The sequence below is a fragment of the Spermophilus citellus genome (assembly GCF_964194105.1).
Source record: "Spermophilus citellus genome assembly, chromosome: 6".
Lineage (NCBI taxonomy): Eukaryota > Metazoa > Chordata > Mammalia > Rodentia > Sciuridae > Spermophilus > Spermophilus citellus.
Window position 1 is genome coordinate 157,057,419 of NC_138187.1, and position 13,764 is coordinate 157,071,182.

At 32.3% G+C, this 13,764-nt stretch overlaps 1 protein-coding gene across 6 annotated transcripts in view; it reads left to right on the forward strand.

The window, feature by feature from the left end:
* Nucleotides 1-13,764, forward strand: part of COP1 (COP1 E3 ubiquitin ligase) — a 177,817-nt gene that overhangs the window by 107,665 nt on the left and 56,388 nt on the right. For all 6 annotated transcript variants that reach the window (XM_081299560.1, XM_081299558.1, XM_081299561.1 and 3 more), the window contains one exon: nt 1,838-1,954. In XM_081299560.1, the coding sequence (XP_081155686.1) occupies nt 1,838-1,954 (117 nt within the window). The remainder of the gene's footprint in view (nt 1-1,837; nt 1,955-13,764) is intronic.

Consider the following 13,764-nt stretch of genomic DNA (forward strand, 5'->3'; position numbering starts at 1 on the left):
TCCAGACTAAAGGTTAGATAGACAAAAATAGGTCTGGCATTGCAAGCATTCTGTTTTCTCTACATCCTCTCAACACTTATTATTTCCTTCCTTCTTACCTTCCTCCTTTCTCTCGCCTTTCCCTTTTAATTTATTTGTTTATATTTTTTTTAAATATATGTTTGAAGATCCTAATATTAGGAACAAAGTGGTAGCTCATTGGGGTTTTTATTTCTGCTTTTTTGTCATTTATTATTGATTATCTTTTTTATGTATGCATTGGCCATTCATATATTTTTTTTGAAAAATTATCTATTCAAGTCTCCTCTTTTAATCAGCTTATTTGTTTTTGTTTTTGGTTTATTTGCTTGGGTTGTAAGAATTATCTGTATATTCTGGATGTTAATCACTTATCAGATATGTGATTTGCAGATGTTTTCTCCCATTCTGTGGTTGCCTTTTTAATTTTTTAATAATGTTCTTTGATGAATGAATTTTTTTTTTTATTTTGATGAAATTTAAGTTGTTTTTTGTTGTTGTTGTTGTTGTTGCCTGTGCCTTTGGTGTCATAACCAAGAAATCACTGACAAATGTCATGAAGGTTTTCTCCCTTGTTTCCCTTTAGGAGTATTTTAGTTCTTACATTTATGTCTTTGATCTATTTAGATTTTGTGTATGGTATAGCATACGACTTTATTCTTTTACACATGGATATCCAGTTTTCCCAGGACCTCTTGTTAAAAATACTGTCTTTTCCCATGTTGAATGGTGTCAGCACCCTTTTCAAAAATTATTCCACTGTCCATACAAGGTTTTATCTCTGGTCTTTCTGCATTAGTTATTGGTTTTTTAATGTATGTCTTTGTGCTGATACCACATTGTTTTGATTAGTCTAGAGTTGTTTTGAAATGAAGAAGGATGAGTCTTCTTGTTTGTTTCTTTTAAAGATTATTTTGGCTATTTGAGACCCTTGAAATTCTGTATATTTTTTTTTTCTATTTTTGTAAAATACTTGGGGGTTTTGGAAGGGATTGTATTGAGACTTCATTGATTTTTATTTGTTAATATTTTCTTCTTCTTGATCTGGGCTTAATTTCCTCTCCTTTTTTGAGTTTAAGGTGAAGTTTTGTCACCGTTTTGAGACCTCCTTTTTTCTAATCTAAACGCTTTGTTACACATTTCCCTTTAAGCATTTCTATAGACAGTTCCAAAAATATTCTTACATATGAAAATATATGATGTTTGTCAGAGTATGTACACTTAAGCACATATTTAAATAATACTATAATGAATGCACATGTAAGGGATATGCCACCTTACTCTAGATTGCTTGTTTTGTTAACCTGTCCTTTTAATTTAATTTTTTTTTTTTTTTTAATTTTACTTTGGTACTAAGGATTGAACTCAGAGGTACTCAACCACTGAGCCATATCCCCACCCTTTTAAATATTTTATTTAGAGACAGGATCTTTCTAAAGTTGTTTACGGCCTCACTGAGTTGCTGAGGCTGGCTTTGAACTTATATTACTCCTGCCCCCACCTCCCAAGCTGCTGGGATTACAAGTGTGCGCCACCTTGCATGGCTTGTTACCTGTCTTTTAAGTTAAGTTTTCTTGTGGGTCTGAATTACCTCTCAGTAGAAAATCATTGTTTATTTTGGCTTTGACATTGAAGCTAGACTTTGTTGGCTTCAAATAAGTTGTTGTGTTCTTCAGGCATTCAGTTTAAACACTTTTTGGTCCTGGTAAACCAAATTATTTCACATTGGCACAAAGCACATCAGTCATAACAAGGAAACTTTTCAAGTTACAGAAGTACTTGCTAATGTATTTATTTCTCTTTATTGTCTTTCCCTTAGTGAAGCTGTGGTCTACCAACCTAGACAATTCAGTGGCAAGCATTGAGGCAAAGGCTAACGTGTGCTGTGTTAAATTTAGCCCTTCTTCTAGATACCATTTGGCTTTTGGCTGTGCGGGTAAGAAATGAAAGCAGATTTGTTTGATTGATGTGGTTATCATGCCTAGAGGAACTTTTTATTTTAACAAATAGCTACCTTTGTGAGCTTAAATTTTGTTCTCATTATTAGACTTGAAACTAGAGATATACCGTCCTTATTTACATAGTTAATATATCTTGATTGCACTATTCTGTCACTCTTTATTACATAATTTGAGTTTGTTGATTTTTTGCCTTATGAAGATATTTAAACAAGCTATATTCTGTAGGCACAATATAGCTTTTTTTTTTTTAAAAGGAAGCCTATTCCTCTGGCAGTTTTTTATTGAGTCCCTACTATGCAAAAACTAGGGACAGGGAATAATACAGTCTTTTATCATGGAGTACATGCTAATAGTATAAGTATTCAAGAAAAATATTGGGTTTTGTTTAATAGCAAAGAATCATTTGCTAAAGTACATTTCTTAACCTCAGGTACCATCTGTCTGGATTTCGGTGGGGCATTCCCACATTATACCTGTTGTACTGTCATTTTACTGTTAGTGTCCTTTTGCATTGTAAAAACAATCACAAGTTAGAAGATAAAACATATGGCTACTTTATTCTCAATTCCTTTATCTTCTGTATCTTTTCCCTTCTTGAATATTTACTAAAATATCAAATACCATAATTTAACTTCTTCCTGGTAAAAATCTGATTTTTTAAAAAATTAAGAAAATCAAGGTTTACAAAAAAGATAAGTTATCATCATAATATGAGAACAATAGCAAATTTAAGAAAAGGGAAAGCATACTTTAAACTTTGACATTATACCTTTCACTGTTTTTAACTCAAGTTGTCTTTCTCTGGGAAACTGATAAAATTTCATAAATTTCAAGAGGGCATGTAGGTATGGGTAGAATTCTTTTTATTAGCATATGGAATTTTCTTTATAATGATTAGCTGGTACTTGCTTCCATTAATCTCTGCATTGATGATTGTGAAAGAAGGATGTTATGCATAAAACTCTTATAAAAAACACTGTCGCTTGCATTAATTCTTTAGTTGTTTTCATTATTAATATTTTATCATGCATTCAATTAAAATATACTTAGTTTATTGTTATTAAGGTATGTTCTGTTTTATAAACACACATTAACCATTACCCATTGTTTATGGATAGATTATATTATCAGCATTAAATTAATATGTACAGATATGCATATCTTCAAACTTTTTCCTTCTTAGAAGATCAGAAGCTATTTTTAAAATGCTGGTAGGCAGTCTTACACCAGTAATGATTAACTGTATAAATTTTCATACATTTCTTACTTAATTTTATTATTTGCTTTTCCATGTAAGCTTTTTAAAAATTAGTTAATTTTACAGTAAAATGAATTTTTACATACAGCATGCAAATGAAGCACAACTTCTCATTCCTCTGTATATACATGGTTCAGAGTCACTCCACTAGTGTAATCATACATGTATATAGAGTAATAATGTTGGTCTCTTTCTACTGTCCTTCCCATCCGCATAATCCTACCCATCCCCTCAATCCCCTCTACACAAAACAGAATTCCTTCTTTTTTCCCTATCTCCCTGCCTCACTATGAATCAGCATCCGCTTACCAGAGAAAACATTCAGCATTTAGTTTTTTAGTATTGGTTTATTTTACTTAGCATGATATTCTCTAGTTCCATCCTATTACCTGCAAGTGCCATAATTTCATTCTTTTTTAAGGCTGAGTAATATTTCATTGTGTATATATACCACAGTTTTTTTTAATCCATTCCTCTGTTGAAGGGCATCTAGGTTGATTCCATAGTCCATCTATTGTGAATTGAGCTGCTGTAAACATTGATGTGGCTGTATCACTGTAATATGCTGATTTTAAGTCCAAGGAGTGGGATAGCTGGGTCAAATGGTGATTCCATTTCAGGTTTTCTGAGATATCCTCATACTGCTTTCTATGGTGGTTGCACCAATTTGCAGTCCCACCAACAATGTATATCTTTTTCCACACATCACTGTGAACACTTATTATGGCTTATATTCTTGATAATTGCCATTCTGATTGGAGTGACATGAAATCTTAGTTTTAATTTGCATTTCTCTAATTACTATAGATGATGAACATTTTTTCATATTTGTTGATTGATTGTATTTCTTCTTCTTTAAAGTGTCTGTTCAGTTCCTTATTGATTGGGTTGTTTTGTTGGTGGTAAAGTTTTTTGAGTTCTTTATATATCCAGGAGATTAGTGCTCTGTCTGAGGTGCATGTAGTAAAGATTTTTTTTCCCATTATGTAGGCTCTCTATTCATGTCATTGATTGTTTTCTTTGCTGAGAAGAAACTTTTTAGTTTGAATTTATCCCATTTATTGATTCTTAAAATTCTACTTTTTGTAGAAGTCTTGTAAAGGAAGTCAGGTCCTAAGCCGACATGATGAAGATTTGGGCCTACTTTTTCTTCTATTAGGCATAAATGTTTTCAACTATATTTCATTATAACCTATACTCTTTAGCAGATGAAGTTTTAATTGTTTTTAAGTGTCCATATGACTCCAAAGAAATGGGAATTACAAAATGTAACCTATTCTTATGGTAATTACTTCTAACTGAAAATTAGAAAAAGAAATAGTTTTGGAATAAATGAATGAGTTCCATTTAATGAAAGTAAAAATTACAACCAGGCAGCACAGATTTTCTTGCTGTAATAATCAGGAATTAATTATCTAATTTAGCAACCAGCCACACTTTCTCTGGGTTTGCGCTGATGAGAGCACATAGTGATTAACAACTGGTGTTGTCCGAGAAACTTGTGGGTAGGGGTCAGTCTGTAGCGCAGTATTTCAAAGGAAATGCATCTACATGCTTGTTCTCAATTGTACAAATGTGAAGTTGCACTCCTTTCATACATACACTCAGTTCTTCTTTTCTTTGCTCTCTATTTTTACCTTAGATCAAATTCTACCTCTTTTGTACAAATGAAAGTTCTTTCTGTACTTTTATAATATCCATTAAAAACAAAGATACAATATGAATGGTTCCTTTTTTGAAGAGGAAAGAGAAAATGACTTCTAAGATGCAACCCCAAAGTTGAAAGAGCTCTTACAGGCAGCCTGGTTAAGTGATCCTTAATTACAGCTATAAAACATATTTATTTTTGGCCCTATTTTGCCAAAAAACAGCAGATACTCTGATTAATATATGCCTTATAGTTTTAGACCTTTTACTGTAGGAGCAGTCAGGTTTAAAGTATACTTATGCACATATTTAAATAGGCTTGAAATTTTTCCTACACTTGTTGCTTTCAAACTATAATATTATGGCAGTAGTAGTGAAGTTGTAAGTATACCAACTGTGAATGGTCCTTTTGGATAAATGAAAAGAAATATTTTCTCATATATCAATTAAAATTCTGTCACTAATTTGGGCTTTTGACATAGTGATGTGGTAAATTGAGACATTTTAAACATCACTTTAGTCCTTTAAAAATCACTTTAGTCCAAAAGAGAATAATATATTGTTTTTGGTTAGCTAGGAGAACATGGATTAAAAATTGTACCAGGAGTAAAACCACAGCAGGAAGTACAGCTAAGTCAGTTTGCTCATTAAGAAAGAAATCTTAAATCCTTTTTTTTTTAATTTTTTAATATTTATTTTTTAGTTTTCGGCAGATACAACATCTCTTTGTTTGTATGTGGTGCTGAGGATCGAACCCAGGCTGCACGCATGCCAGGCGAGCGCGCTACCGCTTGAGCCACATCCCCAGCCCCTTCAATCCTTTATATTCCTTATACTGATCCATTGAGAGTAAAATAACAAGTGGAAAAAGTTTAATTATAAAATTATATTCCTAATTATCTCTAGTATTATCATCTGCTTTTTTATTTTTTTCCTGGTTAGGAAAATATGTGAATCCTATTGACTTTTCGTTATCATATTGTTTGGAAATAGGCATAGTGTATAGAATGTGTGGGTGTGTGTATAGAGAGAATACTCCCTCTAGCCAGAATACAGTTTTGTTTTGAGTCTTGCATTCTCTAGAAGGACTTATCCGATTGATTAAGATGATGTGGCAAGCCTGCTGCTTTGGGCAGTCTATTAATGAAAAAAAAAAAGAAAGAATCTTACCACACAATTGATGAATGTGAGCATACCCATCTTAACTGTTAGAGTTTATTCTCCCATCTGTTTGGATTGCTCTCTTACTTTTAATAGAAATAGAATTTCTACTTAGTACATTATAGATATTTGTAGCTTGATTATCCAGTTTTTGCCTGTTAAAGCTATCAAATAGAACTTACTGCACTAATGGACATATTTTATATTTATATTGTCTGATATGATAGTTCTAGCTACATGTGGCTGAGGAGCACTTGATGTAGTTGCCATGTCTGAGAGACTGAATTTTTGGTTTTATTTAGATTTAAATAATTTAATCATGGAGCTGGGGTTATGGCTCAGTGGTAGAGCTCTTGCCTAGCATGTGTGAGGCATTGGGTTTGATTCTTAGCACCACATATAAACAAATAAAATAAAGGTCCATTGACAACTAAAAAATATTTTTAAATAATAATAATTTAATCACATATTACTAGTTGCTACCATATTAGAGATAAAGCACAGTTCTGAATCATCTATGAAGTATAAGTTCTGAATCATTGCCATCAAATTATTTATTTTTGTATCAACTGAAACTGACAGATATTAAAATTTATTTTAATTAGAAAAGTTTGTTTAAAGAGGAATATTAACAATGGTGAAAGCTTTTCTTTCGCTGTATATAGCAATTCCTTAGAGGTAAAACTAGTCTTTTAAAAGTATTTTAACTTATTCTAACTCCTCTGAAGAATGTTTACATTTACACTTTTATTATGAATTACATTTATATTATAAATGGTGATATTATTTACATTGGCTTGTCATTTTAGCAGTGATTTTCCGAAGGGATACAGTTTTGATACCTTGTTGGCCTGCAAAGGATATTCATGGAATTTTGTTACTTGGTTGTTTGCTGGATTAGCATAGTTTGGTTATAAAATTAAAAGGACGAATTCTCTTTACACTGACAAGGCCAAGGGGGTAAGGAATCAAATTTAGTATCACCATTAGAACAAACATGTATTTGCTCATGTAGAAAGGACCATTACCTTGAAAGTATTCTTGTCCAAAACATTTAGCTTCAACATCATAATAAGACAGGATTCATATGTGTGCAGAAATATTCTGCAAAACAACACAAATAGCAATATTGTGAAATTTTCTATATAAAACACTGAGGATACATGACAAATATAAGGAGTTATGACTTCAGAGTAGAAACCAAATAAATGAATAGTAATTAGGACTTTAAAAAAAGAAAAACAATTGAGATATTTGAATATATAGTATGTGTTAAATTATATTATGTCTACATTTTCTTGTATATGACATGATGTTATTGTGGATACATAGAAGTTCTCATATTTAAAGGGTAGATGGTAAAAAAAAAGAAGTAAAATATCCTGATATTTAAAACTTACAGATAATTGGAGAGGGGACACTGTATGTATGTAGAGTGGGGATTGTGCAATGATGAAACATTAATGGTTAGTGAGTCTGAAGTGAAGATTACTTATTATTTTTTTTAAACTTCTTAGCAGGTTTGGTTTTTCAAATTAAAAGGTTAGGTGGGGAAGAAATAGGAGTTAAGACCATACCCTAATCCTGAAATTATTAAGCATGTTTTTAAAAGTATGGCAATATTTCAGAAATATCAAGAGACCTCTTTTTATAAAAGGAAAAAAATTATCAAGAATTCCCTTATGGATCTAAACTGTTTTATCACAACTTTGATAAAAATACATGTATAAATGTAAAAATCACGCACCATCTACATATGTTTCTAGCTCCTATACAACTTTTAATTCATATTATAATTAAATATAATCAATATATAAAACCAAGAAAATTCAAAATAACTAATGGAATAATACTAGTAGGATGGACTAATACATACTGTGCTGAAAATGTTGCCACTTTACATAGCAAACTGGTTTGGGGTACTTAATTATAATTTTTGGTTTTTTTTGCTTTTGAGGTTATCAGACCTGTATTAATAACTACCATTTGATATTCACTTTCCATGCTACTTTTCTGATTCCAGCTACTGTAAAACTTAGTGTAGTGCAATTACAAAATTTAGTCTTTACCTATGTACTGTATCTTTTATATTTTATGTCCTCTTTTTTTTATTATTGGTTGTTCACAACATTACAAAGCTCTTGACATATCATATTTCATACATTAGATTGAAGTGGGTTATGAACTCCCAATTTTACCCCAAATGCAGATTGCAGAATCACGTCGGTTACACATCCACAATTTTACATAATACCCTATTAGTAATTGTTGTATTCTGCTACCTTTCCTATCCCCTACTATCCCCCCTCCCCTTCCCTCCCATCTTCTCTCTCTACCCCATCTACTGTAATTCATTTCTCTCCTTGTTTATTTTCCCATTCCCCTCACAACCTCTTTTATGTAATTTTGTATAGCAATGAGGGTCTCCCTTCATTTCCATGCAATTTCCCTTTTCTCTCCCTTTCCCTCCCATCTCATGTCTCTGTTTAAAGTTAATCTTTTCTTCCTGCTCTTCCTCCCTACTCTGTTCATAGTTGCTCTCATTATAATGTATACTTATTATTTTCATAATATAAATTATCTTCCACTTATTAAACAACTTGAGAAATTAAAGACTTATTTGAATATTTTTCACCTGGGAATATTTACTACAAAAACAAGGTTTAATCCTTGTAAATGATAAATTTAATATTAGCACAACAATTAAAGAATGAAGTAGGATACATTTTTCCTTTTTTATTATTATTTTTCTTGGAGCCAGGATTTCACTGTGTTACCTAGGCTGGCCTCAAACTCCTGAATTCAACCAATCCTCTTGCCCCAGCCTCCCAAATAGCTGGGACTACAGGCATGTGCCATTGTGCCCACTTAATTTTCTCACTTTCACTTTGGCATGTACCAAATTGTTACTCTGTATTTGAACTTCTAAATCAAAAACTTCTGGATCAACAATGGAATGCTGTCACTTAAGGTGATTGCCTAATACAATTATAATAATAAACAGAAAAGCCATTGCAAAAAATACTGGCAAAATTATCAAGACTAATCAACTCTGTACAACAAAACCTTATAAAACATGCAGTCACCACAGGAGAGAAGCTGGTTGTCAAAATAACCCTTCCTGAGAGTATTATTGGTATTTGACCTAACCCACAGTCTCCATGGGGAAAGACTATACTCAGAATTCAGAATCTAGAAGTGAATCCTAATATATATTTTCTACGAAAGTGCCAATGCAGTTCATTAGGAAAATGAATTTGTGCTGCAGTAATTGGGGATCACAAGCAAAACAATGAACTTAGACCCTTACTCCATATCTTGCATAAAAATTAACTTAGAATTGTATGAATTAAAATAACAAAACACTTTAAAATAGGAGGAAATCTTTAAAACTGTGAATTAAAAAATATGTAACACAAAAAGTGTCATCTATGAAAGAACTAATCAATAAATTGGACCTTATCAAAATTAACAACTTGTGGTATTCAAAATACACCATTAAGATAATAACAACTCATGTAACAGTGTTTGAAAACAGTAGCAAAAAACATTTGATAAAGGTCTTGTATGCAAATATTTCAAAGAACTCAAACTGGAACTCTCATGTATTTCTGATGGGAATATAAAATGGAGCAACCAACAGCTGTCAGTTTCTTAAAGAGTTAAACATAATATTATCACATGACTCACATCTGTGCTTTTAGAGACACAAAAATGTGTCCTCACAAAGATTTGAATCTGATTGGTCATAGCAGCATTTTTCGTGATAATCAAAACCATGGAGACCTATTTCAACCAACTGATGAGTTTCCAGACAAAATGTGATAATATCTTTACAGTGGCTACTAATTGGTAGTTAAAAAAAAAAAGGGCACATGTTAAAACATGGATGAACCTCAGAAACATTATGCAGTGTATAAGAAGCCATACAATGGGGCCACATTATTTCATTTTAATATTCTGCAAGTCAGTGTATACGGAGAGAAATAGAGGTTGGCTGGGTAGTGGGTAGAAATAGAGGTTGGCTGGGTATTAGTGTGAAGAAAGTGTTCTAAAACAGATTGATGGCAATGGTCATGGTTATACTACTAGGTAAAAGTCATTGACTTGTATACATTCAGTTGATAAATTTTATTATATGCAAAATATGTCTCAGTGATTTTTAGAAAAGTGGGAAATAAAATTATTTAGCATTATTTTTTATAAAACTATTAGAATGTCACGATATACTTCAGATTTTTAAATATTCTGAACCCCTAATATTCTGTTTTTAGAAGTTAGATAAGAGGAAATATCTATGTAACTCCATATCAGACTAACACTGGCATGTGTATGTATACACTTATTTGTAATCATATTTTGACAGATTCAAAAATAAAACAGAAAATATGTATCTTCCTTATTTTTGAAAATGGTCATATCTCTTAGTTTTCTGGCTGTTAGAAATGGGTTTTGTTTATTTAGTTTAGGGATAAATAAAAATTATATATATGGGGTACGTGGTGATATTACCATAAATGTATACATTGTATAATGTTCAAACTAGGGTACATAGATATATTTCTTCAAATATTTGTCATTTATTTGTGGTGAAAACACCTAAGATCTAGCCAGGAGGTGTGGTATCGCACACCTAAAATCCCAGTTGCTCCAGTGGGAGCCTACAAATTTTACAATTGAATTTTCTAGTTCTTACAAAAATGTCATTAGTGTTTTGATGGAGATTTCATTGAATTTATAGATCTCTTTAGACATTTAACAATATTGATTATTGCCAGCCTCAGCAACTTAGTGACTCTGTCTCAAAAAGTACCATGGATGTGACCCACTGTTTAAGTGCCCCTTAGTTGAATCCCTGCTGCCAAAAAGAAAGAAAACTTTGAAATTCTTTATTTCCATCGGGTATGCACACCTTTATAACTCCAGTGACCTGCAAGACTGAGGTAGGAGGATCTCCAGTTTGATGACAGCCTCAGCAATTTAGAGAGATCCTATCTCATAATAAAAAGTATTGTGGATGTAGTTCAGTGGTAGAGTGTCCTTGGTTTCAATTCCTGGGACACTGCCCCCTGCCAAAAAAAAAAAAAAAAAAGAAAGAAAATCTTTTTCCTAGCTTTTCTGAAAATATAGTTGCCTTATCATTATCCATAGTCACTCCAAGAGATAAACACTATCCTATTAAAATTTCATATTAATTGACTAACCATTCCTTTTCTCTTTTCCCCATACTCTTTCCAGTCTCTCTAACCACTGTTTTTTCCTCTCATCTTTTATTTCATTTTTTTTTTCTTTTTTAAGATTTTACAGAAGAGTGAAATTGTGTGATATTTCTCCCTTTGTGCTGGCTTACTAGGTGAAATCTTAACATCACCTCCAAAAAGTTCTTGCCCTGTTCAGTGTTCTGAAGCATTTGATGTTTTTTCTCCTAGTAGTTTAGTAGTTATGATCTAATATTTAAATCTTTAATCCAGCCAGGCTTAATGCTCACACTTGTAATCCCAGCAGCTGGAGAGGCTGAGGCAGGAGGATCACGAGTTCAAAGCCAGCCTCAGCAATAGTGAGGCACAAAGCAACTCTGTGAAACTCTGTCTCTAAATAAAATGCAAATAGGGCTGGGGATGTAGCTCAGTGGCTGAGTACCCCTGAATTCAATTCTTAGTCACCCCCCCCCCCAATAAATAAATCTTTAATCCATTTTGAATTGATAGTTGTGAATTGTGAAAGATTGTATCTAGTTTCACTCTTCTGCATGTGGATATCCAATTTTCCCAGCACCTTTTATTGAAAAGATGACCCCTGTCCACAAAACATATTCCTAGCACTCTGTTGAAGATTGGTTGCCCATAGATATGAGTTTTCTAGACTCTATTCTGTTCTATTGGTTCATGTGCCTGTTTTTATGCGAGTACCATACTGTTTTGATTACTGTACATTTGTTTTAAAATCAGATAAGCTAATGCTTTCTGCTTGGTTCTTTTTGTTTAAAAAAAAAAAAAGAAAAAAAATGGGGGTTTCCATGGTTCCATACAAATTTTATGATTGAATTTTCTAGTTCTTCGAAAAATGTCATTAGTATTTTGATGGAGATTTCATTGAATTTATAGATCTCTTTAGACATTTAACAATATTGATTCTTCCAGTCTGTGAACACAAGATGTCTTTTGTTTGTTTTATTTTTAGCTATTGTAAATGAGATTGGGTTCTAGATATTTCAGATAAAGCTCTCACTTTGCCTATAGAAACACTACAGATTTTTCTGTGTTGTTTTTGAATTCCACAACTTTCTGAGTTTATATATTTGTGTGTGTGTGTGTGTGTGTGTGTGTGTGTGTGTGTATGTTTTGTAAGGTCTTTTGGGTTTTCTGTATATAAGATGTTTTCTGCAAATAATGACAGTTTGCTTTTCTTCTACTTTCATTACCATTTCTTTCTTTTGCCTGATTGCTTTGACTAGAATTTCCAGTACTATGTTGAATAAAATGATAAAAGTAGGCATCTTGTCCTGTCATATTTTGGAGAGAAAGCTTTCCTTCATTCAGTATGATGTTAGCTTTGGGCTTGTTTTATATATATGGCATTTATTAGGTTTATTATGTTCCTTCTATACCTTATTTATTCAGCATTTTTATCATAAAGACATGCTGAATTTTTGCAAATCTGTTTTTTCTCCATCTGTTGATGATCATATGGCTTTTGCCCTCCATTCTGATGATATGATGGATCACCTTTATTGATTTACATGTGTTGAACCATCTTTCATCCATGGAGTGATGTTAGCAATCTTTTTAATGTGCTGTCAGACTTTAGTTCACTAATATTTTGTTTAGGGTTCTGTGTTCATCAGGGATATTGACCTCCAACTTTGTTTTTTGTTTTCTTGTCTGGTTTTGATATCAAAAGTAATTCTGGCTTCATAGAATGAATTTGAAAGAATTCTTCTTGTTGATTTTTTTTTTTAAATGTTTGGTAGAATTCAGCAGTGAAGCCCTCTGATTTGAGGCTTTTCCTTGCTGGGAGACTTTGTATTACTGAGTTAATTGTTATAGTCATTATTGATCTGTTCAGCTTTTTTCTTTTTTCATGATTCACTCTTGGTAAGGTTCATGTATCCAGGGATGTGTCTGTTTCTTCTAGGTTATTAAAGTTTTTGGCATACAATTTATTATGATTTAGATATGAGATGTCCCCATGGGGGCAGGGAGCAAAAACAAAACTCATGTGAGACAACACAAGAAAGTGTAGAGGTAAAACAGATTGAGTTATGAGAGCCTTAACCTAATCACTGCATTAACCCAGTGATAGAGATTAACTGGGCAGTAATCTTACTCAGGTAGGGTGAAGCTAGAAGAAGTAGGTCACCATGGTCTTACCATTTCAGTTTATGTTTTGTCCTGATTGCCATGTCCTGAGCTGCTTTCCACACCTTTATGTCATAATGTTCTGCTTCATCTTGGTTACAGAACAACACAGTCAACTGATAAACTTTTTTTCCTCTAAAATCATTCCTGTCAGGGCTTTTGGTCATAGTGATGAAAAAACTGACTAAAACACTTTTTATAATAGTTTCTGATGATCCTTTGTATTTCTGTGGTATCAGTTTTAATATTTCATTTTTGTCTTTGATTTTATTTGAGTCTGTTGAAAGGTTTATCAGTTGTTTATCTTTTTAAAAACTACCTTGTGTCATGACTCTTGTATTTTTAATGTACATTTCACTTG